General features: G+C 40.9%; 2 protein-coding genes across 3 annotated transcripts; one reads left to right on the top strand and one right to left on the bottom strand.

Moving 5' to 3' along the window:
- Positions 1 to 20: 20 nt before the first annotated feature.
- acot11a (acyl-CoA thioesterase 11a) lies at positions 21 to 12,003 on the top strand. Of its 2 annotated transcripts, XM_053651029.1 has the most exons (16): positions 21 to 134; positions 614 to 791; positions 2,686 to 2,755; positions 3,577 to 3,637; positions 4,081 to 4,182; positions 5,693 to 5,849; positions 6,415 to 6,565; positions 7,915 to 8,034; positions 8,124 to 8,262; positions 8,385 to 8,440; positions 9,057 to 9,123; positions 9,251 to 9,334; positions 9,413 to 9,546; positions 10,287 to 10,415; positions 10,736 to 10,862; positions 10,963 to 12,003. In XM_053651029.1, the coding sequence occupies exons 2-16, from the start codon at positions 623 to 625 to the stop codon at positions 11,089 to 11,091; spliced, it is 1,695 nt and encodes a 564-aa protein (XP_053507004.1). In that variant the 5' UTR covers positions 21 to 134; positions 614 to 622; the 3' UTR covers positions 11,092 to 12,003. The 2 variants fall into 2 exon arrangements, with proteins under 2 accessions (XP_053507004.1, XP_053507003.1); XM_053651028.1 differs by lacking the exon at positions 21 to 134 and having other exon boundaries at positions 312 to 791.
- On the bottom strand, positions 11,948 to 16,523 carry fam151a (family with sequence similarity 151 member A). The gene is made up of 8 exons (XM_053651037.1): positions 16,331 to 16,523; positions 15,213 to 15,362; positions 14,870 to 15,019; positions 14,618 to 14,777; positions 14,176 to 14,400; positions 13,740 to 13,876; positions 13,506 to 13,640; positions 11,948 to 12,865 (listed from the first exon to the last, which is right to left on the bottom strand). Exons 1-8 carry the CDS (start codon positions 16,521 to 16,523, stop codon positions 12,207 to 12,209), a joined length of 1,809 nt encoding a protein of 602 aa, XP_053507012.1. The 3' UTR covers positions 11,948 to 12,206.
- Between the last annotated feature and the right edge of the window lie 1,680 nt (positions 16,524 to 18,203).

Below are 18,203 nucleotides of genomic sequence, written 5' to 3'. Positions count from 1 at the left end.
GTGGGTTGTCAGAAAAGCTTTTTTTTATCCCCGGATTTTTTTTTTCTCGTGGATCAAATCTCGCGAGAATTTATATTGCGTGAAAACGTCTAAAAAAAAAAACGTGACTCAACTGTGAAGAGGTTTATTAGAAGGTAAGTTCTGAGTTTAATGCATGCATGACGTCACTGATTTATTTACATTCAGATCTATTTAAAGAGTGTGTGGTGTCTTATGATAATGTTGGGATTACTGTGTGAATGTATTGTGACCTAAAAGTTTCCATAACATGCCAGAGGGTGAGTGTGAAATTGTGTGTGTGTGTGTGTGTGTGTGTGTGTGTGTGTGTGTGTGCGAGCGTGAGCTAGAGAGGGAGGGGTGGAGGTGTGTGTGAGATTGCAGACCAGAATAGCACTACATGCTGTCACATGCACCTATGAACAAGTGCATTTCAAACCCTCCTTTCCAAACTCTTTCCAGCCGTTCCTGTTCTTTCCTGGGTTCAGTCCCACCATGTGCGCATTGCAAAGCTAAATAACACTTTGAACCCGTAATAAAACCCTTCCACAGGAGAGCGTGCATGACAGACAACATCCAAACACCCAACTGATGCACTATGTTCTTCCACACTCAGATCAACAGGATGGCGGAGCTGGACGAGCCGGACCTGGTCATGGAGGACGGACGAGTGTATCGCAACCCCACGGAGATGAAGATGAGCCAGATCATACTTCCTTGCCACGCCAACCATCGCAAGGAGCTGAGCGTCGGGCAGCTGCTCAAGTGGATGGACTCCACCGCCTGCCTGTCCGGTGAGGGCTCAATATACTTCATAACATCTGGACACCGCTGGAGCTGGGTGATATATTTACAGTATTACATAATACTGTACCATTCAACTCATTATCACTAGTTTTAATGTTCAAGATCTTGGTCTTTTTTTGTTTTTTTTTTTAAAGAGGATCACTTTATGTAGAAATATGGTTTAATCTGTTTGAAGTAAAAACGAATAGATAAAACACTCATTGACGTGTTGTTATGGGAAAGAATGACACGTTGTCATATTTTTATCCATTTATAGTTACATGTAAAAATACTCGAAACAAGTTCCTGTTCTCCCGTATGTTACAACAGCTCACCTCGCAGAAAGCATCATCGTATCAGAGATTACACAGGGTTTCCGTGGCACGTCCGCCGTACATGTCCCTGTGAACGAGCTGTTACTATGGAAACCATAACATATTAATATACTCTCTGTCTGAGCTCTTCTTATAGAAAGTTAATCAACACCGTTCTGACCAGTCAGATATTTGTTGCTCATCTGTATCAGGAGAAAGCTGATGAAAGTTGTTTATGAACGACACGGCGAGCTTGGTGCAGTTGCACGGTTTTGCGTGCGCCAGATTAGCTCTCTAGGACAGAACAGGTCATTCAGGTTTGGATGCTGGAACCGTGAATCGTGTGAGAGAGGCGTGATATTCTGGTTCTTGAATAAATATAATCGATCCCTCTCAGAAATTCCACTTAATATTCAATATGCGAAAAGCCATTGCCTGAATGCGGATCTGTATCGCGAAAATAGTAGTAGTTTGCACTTCAAGTTTATCGACAAAGCGGTCTATTTTTGTTTCGTCTGCCCAGATTATATCCTTCCAAAAGAGTCCTGATTTGTCTAAACGCTTGCCTAAAGGCCAAAAAAAAAATAGAATTTGCGCCTGTTTGTTTTGGCGGTTCTCGTGTTCAACGTTGCATTTATTTGTGATGTCACACTCCATAGTAGTGCTTAAAGTGCCCCTAGTATGGTTTTGAAACGCGCCTAATTATGTTTTAAAGGTCTCCTACAATAGATTTACACGCATCCGAGGTCAAAAAACACTTTTTAACGTGCTCGTAATTTAAACGTTACCCTTTTTTCCCCTCAGTGTCACAAACGACTCGTTAAATGATCCGTTCTAAATGATTCATTCTAAACTCCTCCTTTCAGAGAGCATACTCTACTCTGATTAGTCAGACGTCCCAGTCTGTCGTGATTGGTCTACCGCTGTCAGCGTGTTTTGAAAAGAAATGCCCAGTACGGTTTAAAACCGTTAATTATTTTCCTCAAAGTTTGTGCTTCTGAAAGAAGGCAATCCCAGAGTTCTGTTCATCAGACACGTGAACGGGTTTTGAACGTTTTCGATCTTAAAACTTTACAGTTTTTGTTTTTGCTTGTGTGAGAGTCTAGTACGCAGTAATTAAGACCCTGTTGAGTTATTGTTAGAGATTTTATTTCTAAATTCTTTTTTGTTTTCTTCATTGTAGTTTTAAACCTAGATATTTGGATTTTAACCAGTTTTTACTAATAAATTTTTACTGTTATTGTTACTGCCAGATGAGGCAAAAAAGCGATAAAAAAAGAATCCATTGTGCTGTTGTCAAGTGCTTAGGGTTTAGCGATTAATGTTGTGTTTCTTAGTGCTTTGGCTAGCGTTGGAGTGTCTGGTTCTCTTAATAACATCATAAACCATTAGCAATTATTGTGATTGTAAATATTCAATAACAGCTAAAAGCCATTGCACAAATAGGATTCAGTATAAATATCAGTATCAGTATCCTCTGCAACCTGGGTATTATGGAAGTGAATTGGATCTTGGAACAGAAGTGATTCATGCTCCGTTGTCATTTTTGACCTTTTAGTGACAACTTTCTGTCTTTGTCTCATTCCAGCTGAAAGACACGCAGGATGTCCCTGTGTCACAGCCTCTGTGGACGATATTCACTTTGAGCACACCATCAGGTAAAGAAGAATGATCTCCATGAAAACATTAATATCACAGCCAGTTTTAACTGTACATTTTCCTCTGGGCGAAATCTCGTGAGCTCGACGGCTTTTCTAAGTTAAAATCTGCCTCGATCTGAAGATAGCATAACGGTTCCTTATTTTGACAAAAGTCAACGAGGATCCTCTTTGAAGAAGAATGTTATGCAGTATGTAGTGACTCCAGAAGGTCGTGAGTTCAAGCCCTGACAACGTCATGGCTGACGATGCACTCGGACCTCAGATTCCTAACACAAAAAGCAAGAAATAGCCTTGACTGTAAATGATCAGTGACAGGGACGTTTGATGGGGCGGAGTTACTGTTACCAATGAACACGTCATACTATTTTTTTCCGTATATAGTTACGTTTAATGTCACGGCTCGTCCACGAAACAAGTCAGTTCCTGTTATTGTTTATGTTACAGCAGCTATAAACAGTCATTCCCTCACTAGTCTCTTTCTCTCTCTCTCTCGGTTAATATGAAAAACAGCTTGTCACGTTCCTGAGAAAGTGCCTCATTAAAGTAATCAAGAGTTCATCCTTTTCCTGATGACATTAAATCTGGATCGTCCCGGTGAAACAAAGTCATTTCTAACATTTCTCAATTGAAAACGAATTTAATAATAAACATATCACAATTTATTTCTATTCCTTTCTTTAAAACGTGATCATTTAAACAAAGATGCTGTAAAAAAAAAAAAAAATGCTGTAGGATGTTTAAAAACTTTTGCCAGTTTTTATGTGCCACTTTACAAATCATACATGACGCTAAAAATACTATTTCTTTTTTTTTTTAAGCGTTGGACAAGTGGTTAACATCAAGGCTAAAGTCAACAGAGCTTTCAACTCGAGCATGGAGGTAAAAAAAAAAAAAAAATTTAATTAATTAATTTATTTATTTATTTATTTATCCAGATTACAGTTATATTTCACACTGCAAGACCCAGCACTGAGCTGAATTATTTACTACAGAGATGAAAGTACTGAAATACTATATTCGTATTAAATGCCACGATAATGTAAAACTCATTGCTGTATTGAGGTAAACTCTGTAGATGTATCATTCTTGATAAATGTCCGTACACGGTGAAATAAATAAGTGAAATATAAATGGTATATTGGAGAACGCAAAGCAAACACCGGTGTAAAACCGGACCCTCAGATAAGCACACAAAAGGTCATCTTAGTTTATGCTTCCTATCCTGTGACTCAAACGTGTTGTACTGCCAACGTCTTGCTTGTGCCAAATTATTCAGTGTGTGTGTGTGTGTGTGTGTGTGTGTGTGTGTGTGTGTGTGTAAGGTGGGGATAGTGGTGAGCTGTGAGGACCTTTACAGTAACCGCCACTGGAAAGTCTGCCAGGCTTTTGCCACCTTTGTGGCTCGGCGCACAGGTAAAGACAAGGTGAGACCGAGGGTAAATTACTGGTCGTTACCAGTTACTCAGATCATCCATGCAAATATATTTGCTGATGCAAATGTTTTGCGTTAATACATCACCGGTGTGTCAATTTCATTTGAATAAATAAAAATAGGAATTACTAGGCAACTGAGAGATACGTGGATCATCAGCTGGCTAATCACGGAGGCTAAAAATCGACCTAACGATTTAATGAAAGGTCCGGCGATGGCGGAAATGAGACGAAGCTATAGGGAAGGTCAACATTTTCCTCAGATGTGTTGGAAAATTACTAAGAAAAGGCTCAGAACAACAAAAAAATTACGCTGTGATTACACTTAGCATCGATCGCTAACTGAGCTTTCATGTGTGAGGGAGTACAAAACAAAACAAAGCAACAGAAAAACAAAACAAAGGAATAAAATGTTGCTTGTTGTTTATAGGTAAACAAATAATTTTAACTACCTAACATTACCACTACATTCCATTTAAATAACTGTTTTAACATTTTGTTACTCCGGTTAACAAAATTGTAACAGCAAATACAGCAAATTTTAGCATAACACTAACTGTGTTTTTTTTATTGTAATATTAAACATTTGTTGGTGTAGTGATGGTAAGTTATTGGAAAGTGAACTAGGTGAACTAATTATAAAAAATTCAATGGCATATAAACGGACATAAAATGAACAAAATGTTAAGTATGATCATGTCCCAGGTCTCACTTATGCTCAAGCCTAACTTTAAATCACCATGTGTTCGTTGTGTGCCATATAAATCTGGGGAACCTAGGACCCTGGGAACACAGATATGCTCAACATGAAAGTTCAGTTAGCGGTTGATGCTAAGTGTAATCACGGTGTAATTTTGGTCATGCTGAGTCTTTTCTTAATAAACTACCAACATATCTGAGGAAAATGTGGACATTTCCTACAGTTCTATGTTACTACCAGTGCCAGTGGGCCTTTACATTAAATAGTTAGTCAGATTTTTAGACTCAGTGACTAGCTAGGTGGTGATCCAGATCGCGCAGTTTCCTAGCAACAGTGTGTTCACATTTACACGTCAACAAAACAAAGAATATGGTATTTTTTTTCCCTCTGGATATAACAAATTTATGGTGATTTGGAAATTTCTTGCTAAAACACACTCATTCTTTATTTTTCCACATTTTATAATAATAATAAAGTCACCAAAACTCTGAATAACACAAATGGAACTATGGGAATTATGTTGTGATTAAAAAAAATCCAAAATAAATCAAAATAATTTAGTATTTTAGCATCTTCAACGTAGACACCCTTGTGTATATTTGTGTACCAAATGTATAGTAATTCAGTAAGTAAACATTTAAGTACCCAGTAAAGTTCTCAACACTCTTACACCAGTTAATACACACCACAAGTGTGAACATGTGTGTTTTTATTTCCTGGTTGATAAGACTTTGATTGATAAGCAGTTGCTAATCTATGCTGTATGTGTGTGTGTGTGTGTGTGTGTGTGTGTGTGTGTTCAGGTCCATCTGAAGCAGCTGGTCCCTTACACACACCGCGAGAAGTTGGAGTACAGCGTCGCTGCTGAGAGAAGGAGGATGAGGCTGCTGCATGTCGACATCATGAAAGATTTGCTGAGTGACACCACTTTCCAGACGAGCATTAGCGAGAGCGTGTGTGGTAAGATGTAGTAAGATGCAGTTTCACTTCCTGGAAAACACACGCACACACAGACACACACACACACACACACACACACACACGGGATCCATTGTTACAGCTCTGAAGAGGGTTTATGTGTTTGTGTGTCTCAGACAGTTTCATTTCCCTGTCCCATGCCATGGAAATGGGCATTTATGTGTGTGTGTGTGTGTGTGTGTGTGTGTGTGTGTGTGACATACTTATAACACCAACTTGTTTTTTGTCCTGTTAGTGTTACCATATTTTAGCTTCAGAAATGATCAAAACATTGCACACAATAACTGATATTTTGACCTTAAACATACAGAGATGCTGTACAGCTTTAAAAGAATATTTCTGTAAACATAAAAGGGCTGATTTTGAAATTATTGGCACCCCCTTCCTCCTGACACACAATAAGTCATGAAACAGAAGAAGTGTTTCTTAAAATCCAGGAAGTATGCATGAATGTGTGACGTATACTGTATGGTAATGCGCGGGTGTGTTTGTGTATGTATGTATGTATGTATGTACGTGTGTGTGTGTGTGTCTGTGTTTGGTGCAGAGGGCCAGGACGACGAGGAAGAAGTACCGTCTGAGAAAACCCGAGTAGAGAGCGTAGAGCTGGCTCTGCCCTCACACGCCAACCACCAGGTGAACACGTTCGGAGGCCAGATCATGGCGTGGATGGAAAACGTAGCCACCATCGCTGCCAGGTAACAGCACGCTAGCTGTTTATTTTCCTATCACGGCACGTCCCGAAGTGTTTTATTCCTCTTACACCACAGCAATTTGCCTAAAGTACAACATGGTATTATATTTATCTGTTTATAGTTACATTTAATGTGGTGGAACTTTGGTGAAAAAAGTTATCGCTTACGTTAGAGCAGCTATAAACCATCATTCACTCACTCACGAGTTAATAAGACAAAAAAAAAACAACAACACAGCTTGTGTGTGGTTGTTCCTGAGAAATCACAAAAAAGCATCAATTCTTCTGTCCTGAAGAACCTGAAATCTTAAAGTTACAGCTTTACCAAAGTTAAATGAACATCTTATTACCAAAAACTTCACCACATCAATAATTACACACGGTTATTAATCTGTTTTAATGTAGCGCGTCCGAGCATACAAGTGTAAGCAGTGTAGATTTATTTTAAACACACACAAAAAAAGTAAACCCCCCACCCCCAGCAAAACAGATAAAGCTGTAGTGTACTCGTCACATGGTGATTTCTGGACATTTGTACGGGGAATAGGTCAGTAATAACGAAGGTCAGTGTGGCTTTATTGGTTTGACCGTTAATGATATGTTTATACCTGGAATTTATCACAGAGTTCGACTCCTCACTAATGTGTAGCCTTTTAAAACCAGCGGTTAATAATCTACTCACATCTGGAGCTTTGAAAGTGACTCGCCGACCGGTCAGCAGTTCAAGGTTTGAACTTTAATAGCGAGAGAAAAAAAACACAGAAATAACACCTTATGCAATCACTCGCTTACATTATAAAGCCATATACAGTATACGTAATTATATTATGAAGTTGGGCGGGTCAGGATTACCGAGATTGTCATCTTTAATCTGATTTCTGATTGCGGAGGATCATTTGTCTTATACAACTTGCGCATTGAGCTGTTTCGGGATTAACCATTTATCGAGTGGAAGAATATTACCTCAGGATTTTCCGATGGTTTCCGGCTGTGTTCTGTAGCTGTGGCTTTTTTGGATACCACTGCACTGTTGAATTCTGGATTCTGGATTGATTGGTCAGAAGGGGTTGATTTAATTCTCTATAATAATAATAATAATAATAATAATAATAAGTGCCAGCGATTCAAGAGAGTGAAAAAACCCCACAAATGAGAACAGGAACTAACTTGTTACACTAAAAGTAACTATAAATGGATAAAAAGTACATCTTATTCTTTAATTAATAAAAATTCTAAGTATGGGCAAATTGAAGTGGTGTAAGAGGAATAAAACACTGCTGTTATTGGAAAACAATCAACGTTGGAGTGGTTACAGTAACTCCGCTTCATCGCACCGTTGTTGTTCCTTCTCAGCCGGTTATGCCACGCCCACCCGACCCTGAGGACTATAGACATGTTCCACTTCAGAGGTCCGTCTCAAGTCGGAGACCGCGTGATCCTGCAAGCCATCGTCAACAACACTTTCAAAAACAGGTGAGACTTATAGACAGTTATAGGCAGGAAGTGGCTTAATCAGGTGTTACAGCTGTTTTCATCGTGTATTGTTCGTTTTGTTTCGGCAGCATGGAGGTGGGCGTGTGCGCACAGGCGTATCAGGGGGAGGAGCCACTGAGACACATTAACAGTGCGTTTATGACTTTTGAGGTGCTGGATGAGGAGGGCAGGCCATGCCCGCTACCCCGAATACGACCCGAACCGCTGGTGAGGCCAAGATCGAGACTTACTTCCTGTTCAGGTTTCATGTGTGTTTTTAATATCGAATATTGGTTTTATAAACCAGATAAAAAATTTTTATAATAATATTTTATTCTAATTATGAACAGGATGGAAAAAGGAGATTCCTAGAGGCGATTGCCAGGAAGAAGATTAGACTCGACAGGTACTGAGCTCCAAAACGTCCTGTATAAAAATAAACATCAGTTCAAACAAGGACCAAATAATGGAACTTACTGTGTGGAAGAAACAATTCGAGCGAGACTTAAACTGCAAATTTCAGCCACAGAGAGAGTTTTTTTTTTTTTTTAGAAAATTGAAGTTAATTCAGCATATCTCGAATCCCAGTGGATATCTTGATCAAGATTCAACATTCCATGTCAGGGTTTTATAGAAAAATAATCAGCGACAGGGCGGGTGTGATGAAGCGGAGTTACTGCTAACACCTCCCAACGTGTTTTATTCCTCTTATAACACATTAGTTACAATTTTAAATATCTGTTAAAGGTCACACTTTTTGGACCGTGGAACATCCGTGAAACAAACTAGTTACTGTCAGAGCTGATGTTCTAGAAAATGAATCATCACCTTCTGACCAATCAGAATCCAGAATTAAACCGATTCATGAAACCAATTCATACGGTCAATTCTTGCCATGAGTTTGATCCCACTATGCAATCTAAATGATTATTCTTTTTTTTTTTTTTTGAAATCATGTCCTGTTTTGCATTATGGTGATGTTGATCTGCGTGTTCATTAAAGTGATCTCTTTATCCATCCAGAAAATACATCATCTCCTGTAAACACACCGAAGTGCCCTTGTCTGTCCCCTGGGACCCCATTAACCAGGTATCCACTCCTTTATTATAAACCGAGATAAAAAAAGATCAAAGATAAGATGCATGTCCCGTTTATAGGCCGAAAGCTTGCACAACAACGTCTTATCGGCTTTTAAACATCACTGAAACGCCTACAGGTGTACCTGAGCTACAATAACGTGTTTGCGCTCAAGATGTTAGCGGCCAGAAACAACTGGGTTCTCAGTTCTAAGAAGAACAACGTGAGTACGCTTTTCTTCTCGGATCTCGGAGCGTTAAGCCTGCGGTGTGGTTGAGACGAGTGTTGTCTGGGTTTGTAGGTGAGGCTGTACACTCTGGAGGAGAATCAGTGTCTTTGTGTCAGGGTCGAAACGGAGGTGAACGTTCCAGCAGCGAGAGCTTTCGTCCTGCTCTCGGATCTCAGCCGCAGGCCCGAATGGGATAAGCACTACAAGTACGCCGCTGTTCACTTTTTTATTTACACCGCTGAAACCGTCGGCACTGTTTGACCCCGTCACGCAAGAGAAGCAGCTCACTGATTGGTTGTTTAGAGAAACAGAAGTGAGCAAAGCTATCTGTAGCTAGCATTATTTATTTATTTATTTATTTTAACAAAGAATACAATTTAAATACATTTGGAGTATCTACGTCTGAGTTACACCGGTATTTACGGGGGGAAAAGTTACTCGTGTTCAGAGTCGGGTTACGCACTTGCTCAAGCAGATTTTCTGGGCTTCACGTTCAGATTATTCAAATTACTCGTGTGTAGTCTTCTCGAGTAGAAGCATCCGAGACAGGGTTTAAACCTGAAAAAGAATCCGGGATAGGAAATGCGGACTGAAGAAGATCTGGTTGATTTTCTTTGCTGTCAAACTTAGTGGTACGATGTAGCATGAAAGCAAGAAACAGTTCAAAAATGACAAATAAAAACAGACTAATATTCTAAATGAGGGCAAGCATTGAATCCAATAAAATCTAATAGGAGACATGTATATTGCTGATATTTTGAATAGTAATAGTTGTACTTATCGCATTAATCCCTGATTTAATGGAACAAAATGGCTTCCACGTGCATTATCCTGCAGACTATAACATAAGCACTTGATCCAGCGCATCCTCGTATTACGATTTTAACTTAAATGACGCCACGAGACACTGAGCATCTGTGTAACCTCCTACGTCCGTCATGTCCAGACAGTGCAAGCTCATCCTCCAAGTCGACGATGATGTGATCTACCACGTTCTTGCTCCATCTCTGAGGGAAGGAGGAAAAGCCCAGGATTTCATCCTGCTCGCCTCCAGGAGGTCACCGTGCGACACCGGGTGAGCAAGATACTAAAGCAAACTGGTAACGCTGTATATTAAGGTTCCGTTAATATAACTGACAAGTCCCTGCGACTATAGAAATGGTAGCATATTAAAACGAGCGCATTACTGTAAACCTGTGATGGATTCGCACCGGCACTATTGTCAGAGCTGCTGTTATAGAAAACTCAAATCAACACCTTCTTTTCTGACCAATCAGAATCCAGGAATTCCGTAGTAGTATTGTAGTATAAAGGAGCCTTAATGTAAAGCGTTAACGAGATGCGCTTGAAGTATCCTTCATTTTGGACTGAAAGCGATGTATTTGATGTATTTAGGGATCCGTATGTTCTTGCAATACGCTCGGTCACTCTTCCCACTCACCCGCCGACGGAGGACATGAACAGGGGGGAGATGCTTTGTGCAGGATTTACTATTTACGCCGTGTCCGAAAACGTATCAAAGGTAAGCGCTTATCTTATCTTCGAAGGACAAGTCCCTTCTGCTGAAGAAATGCCATAAAGTTTGAGAAATATCATAACCGCTATTATAATTTTGTCCTCAGATCTCTTACTACAACCAGACCAATCCAGGTGTGTTGCCATACATCACCACGGATATCGCCGGACTCTCGTCCAGTTTCTGTTCCATCTTCTTTTCCTGCAGCAAGTACCTGATGGACAACAGAGTCTGACCTGACCTTCTGTCATCTCGACCACGCCTCTGTAGCGCTCGGTTACTATCGCTGGCCTGTTAAATTTTTCTAAACTAGACTACACCAAATTTTTCTTAACACTACACTTTGTCATTTTAAGGCCAGTTTGGGGGAATATATCAGAACAGCTCTAGTTATGTATGTTAAAAAGGTACTAAAAATGTATAATGGTGTATAGGGTCATTTTAAAACCGAACGTACGACTTGTTCTGCCTCTGATGTTATGTGTTAAGGGCATTTCACACCGAGCGCGATTAAGCGGCGCGAACGTACTTCCGGAGGTATTCATGCCGGACGCAAATAATCGCGGCGTAACAAAGCGAGATTTTTTTTCCCCCGACCAGTATGTCGAATTTTTTTTTTTTTCCCGCGATGAAACCAGAAACGCAAAAAGGCCGAGATAGGTGGCGCTACAGCACAGAAAGCCGTTTAACAGCCTACATTTAAGCGATTCTTCTTCTCGGTGGTCACAGACGATAGGCCGATCAGCTGGATAGCGGGTTGCGCCTCCTAGTGTGCAGGCGTAAAATGCGTTCTCGGTCAGCGCCACCTATCGCGCAGGCGTGAATTAGCCGAAGGCGATCGATCGTTTCTCGTTCGGTGCGAGACCACCGTTCGTCTGCGATCCGCTTCACTTTATCGTGTCGCGCTCGGTGTGAAAGGGCTTTTAGGTTGTTAGAATGGCATTATATGAATGAATATATTTGAAATAAAATTACAAAAAACAAACCACAGTTTTATAAATAAGCAGATTGTTATTTTGGCCAGTTTGATACAAATGCCTTATACAAAAAGACTAAAGTACCGTATACTAGCGTCCGATTGGTTAATACATGTCCACCAGGATAGCTAACTAGCCTACATTTGTTTACATGTTTTTAAAAAGTTTTGTTATTGTAATATTACGATTCTTATATAATATACAAAGCTCCCGTTAAATGTTGTTCAGTATTTGCTGTTATGGTACAAGTGTATAAGTGAGATAACGTCTACTAAGAGCATGCCGTTAACAGACGATAAAGGACGCGGTGAAAGAAAATTTGTTTCCGGTTGTTATTTCATACAAATCCCGTCTTTATTTGACATGCTTATACTTATAGTCTCTTTGGTATCTTGGAGATAAACCCCTTAAATGCGTTCGGAATGTTGTAAAAGGTCCGCTGTCTGGTCCCGTTACGAACCAACACGAAACTCTCCATCCCAAGTCCTCCATTCCTTGTCCTGTGCTCCACCGTGAGAGAAAAACGTGCCTGACTTTGCTGAAGAATCCTAATTCCAGCCTCCGATCTCTCCAGATAGACAGCCAGCAGCTGCAGTGAGACGTCCTGCCAAACCTCTTGGAAGAGTTCCATCATGTCCTCAACCATCTGAGGCGTGTAACCCTGAGACAGAACCTCCTGAGGCCAGCTGGGAGCCATGGTAACGTATGGGAAAATCTGGTTAATGGTTCTCACAAACTCCAGGCCTGTGACGTAGCCTTCGACGTTGAAGACTCCGTGGGCGATGTCCATGTTGATCCAGATTGGACGGTAGAGTAGGTCGCTAGTGTAGGCCTCTCGAAGCAGATGTAGCGAGGTAGCAAGCTGTATCGGGGACTTCACCATGACGTAGATGCCCCATGGATTCTTTGAAGCAAGGATTAAATCTAGACAATCCCGGAGAGGCAGCTCTGGCCGTGAACCTTCAACCACTGGAGTCCTCGCATCGCCTGTCCCAGATGTTACCGGAATCACAAGCATCCCACCTGGGCTGTCTAGAAACACAATAAATCATGATGTAGTGTGATGTGACCACCCAAAAGTACACTATACGTCCAAACGTTTGTGAACCCCTGACCATCACACCTATATGTTCTTGTTGAACATCCCGTTCCAGATTTAGTCCCCTCTTTGCTGTTATAATAAGATCCATTCTTCTCAGAAGGCTTTCCACTAGATTTTGGAGCGTGGGGCTCTGTGCAGGATCCTCGTTCTTCCACTCCAACCTTCACACATCGTGTCTTCATGGAGCTGGCTTTGTGCACAGGGGCATCGTCATGCTGGAACAGGTTTGGGCCTCTTGGTTCCAGTGAAGGAAAATTGTAAAGCTACAGCATACAAAGACGTTCTATACAATTGTGTGCTTCCAACTATGTGGCATCAGTTTGAGGAAGAACCATATATGGGTGTGATGGTCAGGTGTCTACAAACTGTTGGCCATATAGTGTAGTAGACTATATTAACATCATGTCCCAGTGAGTTTTATTTCTCTTATACCAAGGCAATTTGCCAACGATGACATTTTAAAAGTGTTTATCCATTTATAGTTACATTTAATGATGTAGAATGCCCGTGACACAAGAAATAACAGCACTGTTTATACCCTCATCGACCATTGTTTCTGACTTGCCATACCTCTGAGTAGAGATAGAAGAGAAGCTAGGTCATACACCTCCTCCCACAGGATGTTAAGTCCGTCACTGTCTGCAGGTTTGAAATAGTCCACTATGTCCCCACCTGTATAGAACCTTCTTGGTCTATCCTTCTGCTCTACAAAAATACATAAAGATGTATAAATATTAAATATAAATTTCAATATATAAAGGAGCTTGCTATCCAAGGTGGTGGACAAGCCTCGATGGTACCCACTTGCAGCTTCTTTAAACTGGGACAGCACGGGCTCGTAGATGTCGTAGTAGATGCGCTGAGGGTTACTGTTGTCTCTAATGAAGAGGAGGTCATTGAGAGTGGGGTTCTCCTCACCTTGCCACAAGGTCAAACTGAACCTGGATCATACGGAGAGTAAGTGCACTTAAAATGAGAAGCATTGAAGCATTCGTGTCTTTGTTCTGATACCTGATACAGCTCCTCCTACTAGAAGTCCATGGGGTGGAGCTAGATCTGATCTCTGAACTCCTCCCATAAGCCTAACCCCTAACCCACACAACGCTCTGCAACACGTTAAACACATTTAACACACCGAGTTGTCTCGACCCCTCGGACTTTTGGCTCGGGTCTGCACAAATAAGAGGCCCTGGATCAGGTCCGACTCTGTCGCATGGACATTTTGTTCTGGGTGAAGTACCTGGAGGACTGGCTGAGAAGCCAGCTTAGGTGTGGCCATCCATTCTTCGCCATAACTGCCAGAACGGGAAACGTGATTTTTTGTGGAAGGTGTTTGATGGTGTCGTACATCTTCATCACCATAGACTGCGTATAAGTCACATTGGGGAAGATGGGCAGATAAAGAACCTTCCATCCTGGCGAGATGGTTACATCTGGAAACTTTGTCTGGATAAGTTCAAAGAATCTGGCAAGATCAAAGATAAGGCGAGATGTTAAACCCAAGTTATTCCACAAGCTGTAGAAGAATGATGGAATAGCAACAGACACTACATGTTTGAAGTAAGGAGTAAGGAATAATACACCCCGCTCCTATAACAGCATAGCCTTGAAGAGATGTATTCCTCTTATACCACAACAATTTGCCACGTTGCAATTTTAACACCTGAATGTTAAGCTCTCACTGAGTGCCGTTGACAACGGGCCAGAACCCAGGAACGTTCGGACCGGGGAGGATATCAGCATTCAACCATACGGGACGGTTGATTCCTGTTTGGTTCTTGATCCTGAGAAGATCGAGTGAAGGCTCCACAGCTTGAAGACTTTTAAAATCCAGTTTTATTCCTACACACAGGGGGGGAAAAAACCCCCAAGCGTTTGCAAGAAATATTTACGAAGCAACATGCTATATTTCTTTACCTTTATTGATTCCTGACCTTTCTTAGATTTAATAACCGCGTCAAGCCACTCTTCCAACGTGTTATCACTGTAGACATCTGGTGGATGGGCCATGATTGGAATGTTGGTTTCGTTGACGGTATTATGACCTTGTACATTGACGTCAGCCTCCAGAATCATAACGTCACCTGAGGAATGGGTTGGGTTAATATTTCTGTATCACGCAAGGAAAATTGCGTTTAGATTGTCGCAACGCTTACTATCTTGTATAGCCCATCAATCTAGACTCCTCGCTGGTTACATAATAGTATGACCTTGGCCGAAAAAAGAAATTAGCTCATGATCGCTCAAAGAAAAAGAGAAAAGTTTTTTCATTTTTACTTTCCAGGGCTTTTTTGGTTTCGGCTTTGCTGTTGGCCGCGTGATACCATGTAGCATAGAGTCCATCTTTCTCTTGAATCTCGCCGTTTTGAAGAAGAAATTCCAGCATGTCTCCATCCGTAGGGAACGTTACCATGGTCTCCGATGTTCCTGAAGAAACAAAGCTCAATTCAGTTGTATTTGTATAAAGAATAACTATCTACACCTAGCAATACTACTATCTTAAGTACGTGTGACAGTACGTGAGCTATTTTCAAAATAGTATTTTTCCCCGTAATCATTTTTTTCACCACGTCGCTACACCGCCTTTCCTCGTTCGAATAACCTATTTTTGAATCAAACAAATCACACTCTACGGACGTTTGTATTTGTTAATGAGCAAATCTAATACTTAAGCCTCAGTTTGCACGGACCAGTCTGAAGAACAGAAGCACTGAGGATTCTTTTAGTGATGAAACCAAGATTATGGCCATATTTATCAACGTTTCTGACTGTGAAAGATTCACACAGCAAAGGATTCACGTAGCAATTTAATTCAATGTTATATTGATTACCACATGATTACGTGTTAATGTTAGCTAGCTAGCTAGATATTTCCAGAAACTGAACCAAGAGTGCTTGGTTATATATAAAAGCCAAAATATATTGGTTATGACATCTTAGTAGCTTATACTGTAGTGTAGCTAGCTACTTGAATAAAAGGGTAGTTTGGTGGCAGTTTATATATATATATATATATAATATATATATATATTAAAATCACGAGTAGCTTGAAGCTAATCAAGTTATAATTGCAAAGTAGCTTCCGCAACACTGAAAGCAGATCTAGTCACAAAGCAGATCTAGTAGCTCGAGTAGATCTCGAATGAACTAACCAGAGGATAGTATATAAATCCGGTGTTGAATAAAGAAATTTCATTGAATTTATTCATAGTAATATTCGCAAATAAACAATACTTCCACTACGCAAATGTAGTCTTGCAACAGTAAACAACATATTGGGCAAAATATATGGACAGCCAATGGAAATTTAGAACCAAAACTATCTAACACACCACACCACTCCACACCACAGAGTTGTAATGTAAACAACATAACGAGGCTAACCAGAAATGTACCTGAACCCGAATTCATGGTCAGAACCACGGAGGTTACCGTGACGACGAGCAGCAGCACAACGAGCCCAAGAGCCACGCAGAAAATAGTGAACTGCTGTCTGGTAAAAATCCCCAATATAGTCTTTGTTTCCTTTTCTTCATCTTCTTCCTCATCCTTTTGGCTTTCATTACTTTTCTTCTTCCTCTCATCCATTCTTTTATCAGTTTTCTCTGAAGAACTCTCAGTTCTGTCGCACGAGTTACGGTGTACTGCAGCGTGGCCGTTTAAAGTCTAGTTATCTTATCGATGGATCATAAAGAAAAAAAATATTCTGGAGAGACAGCACTTTGTGCTGCTGTTATCTGACTGATATAAATGACTCTTGGCCCTGGGATTGCACTGAAACTAATCTGGCGTGAAATTTGGTCATGAACACTACTAGCTAAAAATGGCACTTGGAAGATATCTCGTAGGACATGTTGGACTGCTATCTGATTTTCTTTTCCAGTGCGGTCTGAGGTCTGCTGGAGGTTTTCTCAGGTACAATCAGTCTAATCTTCCTCTTTGGTGAGCCATCACCTGATGACAGGTACTCCTGGACAACGGAGACAGTTGAGGACACTGGGGTCATCAAGTCATTTGGAGGATCTTCAAAATGACCTTGTGGCATATGTAAATCTTTCTGCAGACTCCTGGCATCTTCTGGTGTGCTCACTGCCAGGTTCAAGTCCAGGGTTGGGACTTGAGGGTCTGTCGTATTTGCTGTACCAAGTGGTGCTGTATTTTCAGCGAAAAGATTTGAACTCTGCGTCAGTGAAGCTGATTCCTCTGGATTCGTTTCAACTGGATTGGGTGAACTTTCAGCACATTGCGACTTCTCCGTAATCTTGCCCTTCGTGGATTTTTCTTCACTCTCTTGTCCTTCACTGTCCTTTTTCACCATAGTCTTTTGAGATTTGTCTTTCTTGATCTTTTTGGACGTTCTCTTCACATCCTTGTCCTCCTGGTTAGAACCAGACTTTTGAGATTTGTCTTTCTTGATCTTTTTGGACGTTCTCGTCACATCTTTGTCCTCCTGGTTAGAACCAGACTTGGGATGAACCTGACTTCTTCTAAAAGGGTTCAGATTTAACTTGACCTTTAGTTTATTTCCTTGAGATCTTGGTTTATGGATTTTCGAATGCCTCGAGTGTGCGCTAGTCCTGTATCCCGGACTTGGCTTGCTTTCCTGTCCGGGTGTTCTGGACATTTTTGTCTTGCTGATTTTGTACGGACCCTCTTTTCTAGATACAAATAGGGCACGTTCCATGGACAAATCAAAGGTTACGCTCCTCTGCACTCTTGCTAGATGTTCACCCTGGTGGTCCATGTTGGAATGGTTGAAATTGAAAATATCTCTGTACACAATGACCTTAGAGCTTCTGGGAAGTATACCCTCTTCTTGATTTCTAGATATATTGTCCTGGATGTCATCCGCATAAGTTTGATGATAGTGGCGAACTGGTAGACTACCATATCCTCCATGCTGATGCGTCAAGAATAAGTGGTCCTCGTGAGTTGCCATTTTGGCGTTGAGTTGTTCTTCTGGGGTAAAAGCTTGTCCTTGGGCAATTGATATGTGTCTCCTCAGAGCTATTTGTTGCATTCTCATGGTCGACCTGTCTTGGCTTGAAACCCGTTGTCTGCGATAATCAGTGTTTAACCCACTGACACCTTTCACATTATGTCTTTGAGCTCTACCACCTGTAATTTAAACAAGAATATGTTCAAATGTATAGAAATGATCCTGAGCAAGTAAAATATTCCCCCCAAAAACCTTTTCCTACCTTCATCCTTGTTCCTTGAAGGACTAACATCAGTGTCTTTCCATTGGTCACCGCCCAAATAGGTTGA

Source organism: Ictalurus furcatus, chromosome 20 (assembly GCF_023375685.1).
Source record: "Ictalurus furcatus strain D&B chromosome 20, Billie_1.0, whole genome shotgun sequence".
NCBI lineage: Eukaryota > Metazoa > Chordata > Actinopteri > Siluriformes > Ictaluridae > Ictalurus > Ictalurus furcatus.
The sequence above is the reverse complement of the archived record's forward strand: the minus strand, read 5'-3'. Positions and strand labels throughout refer to the sequence as shown.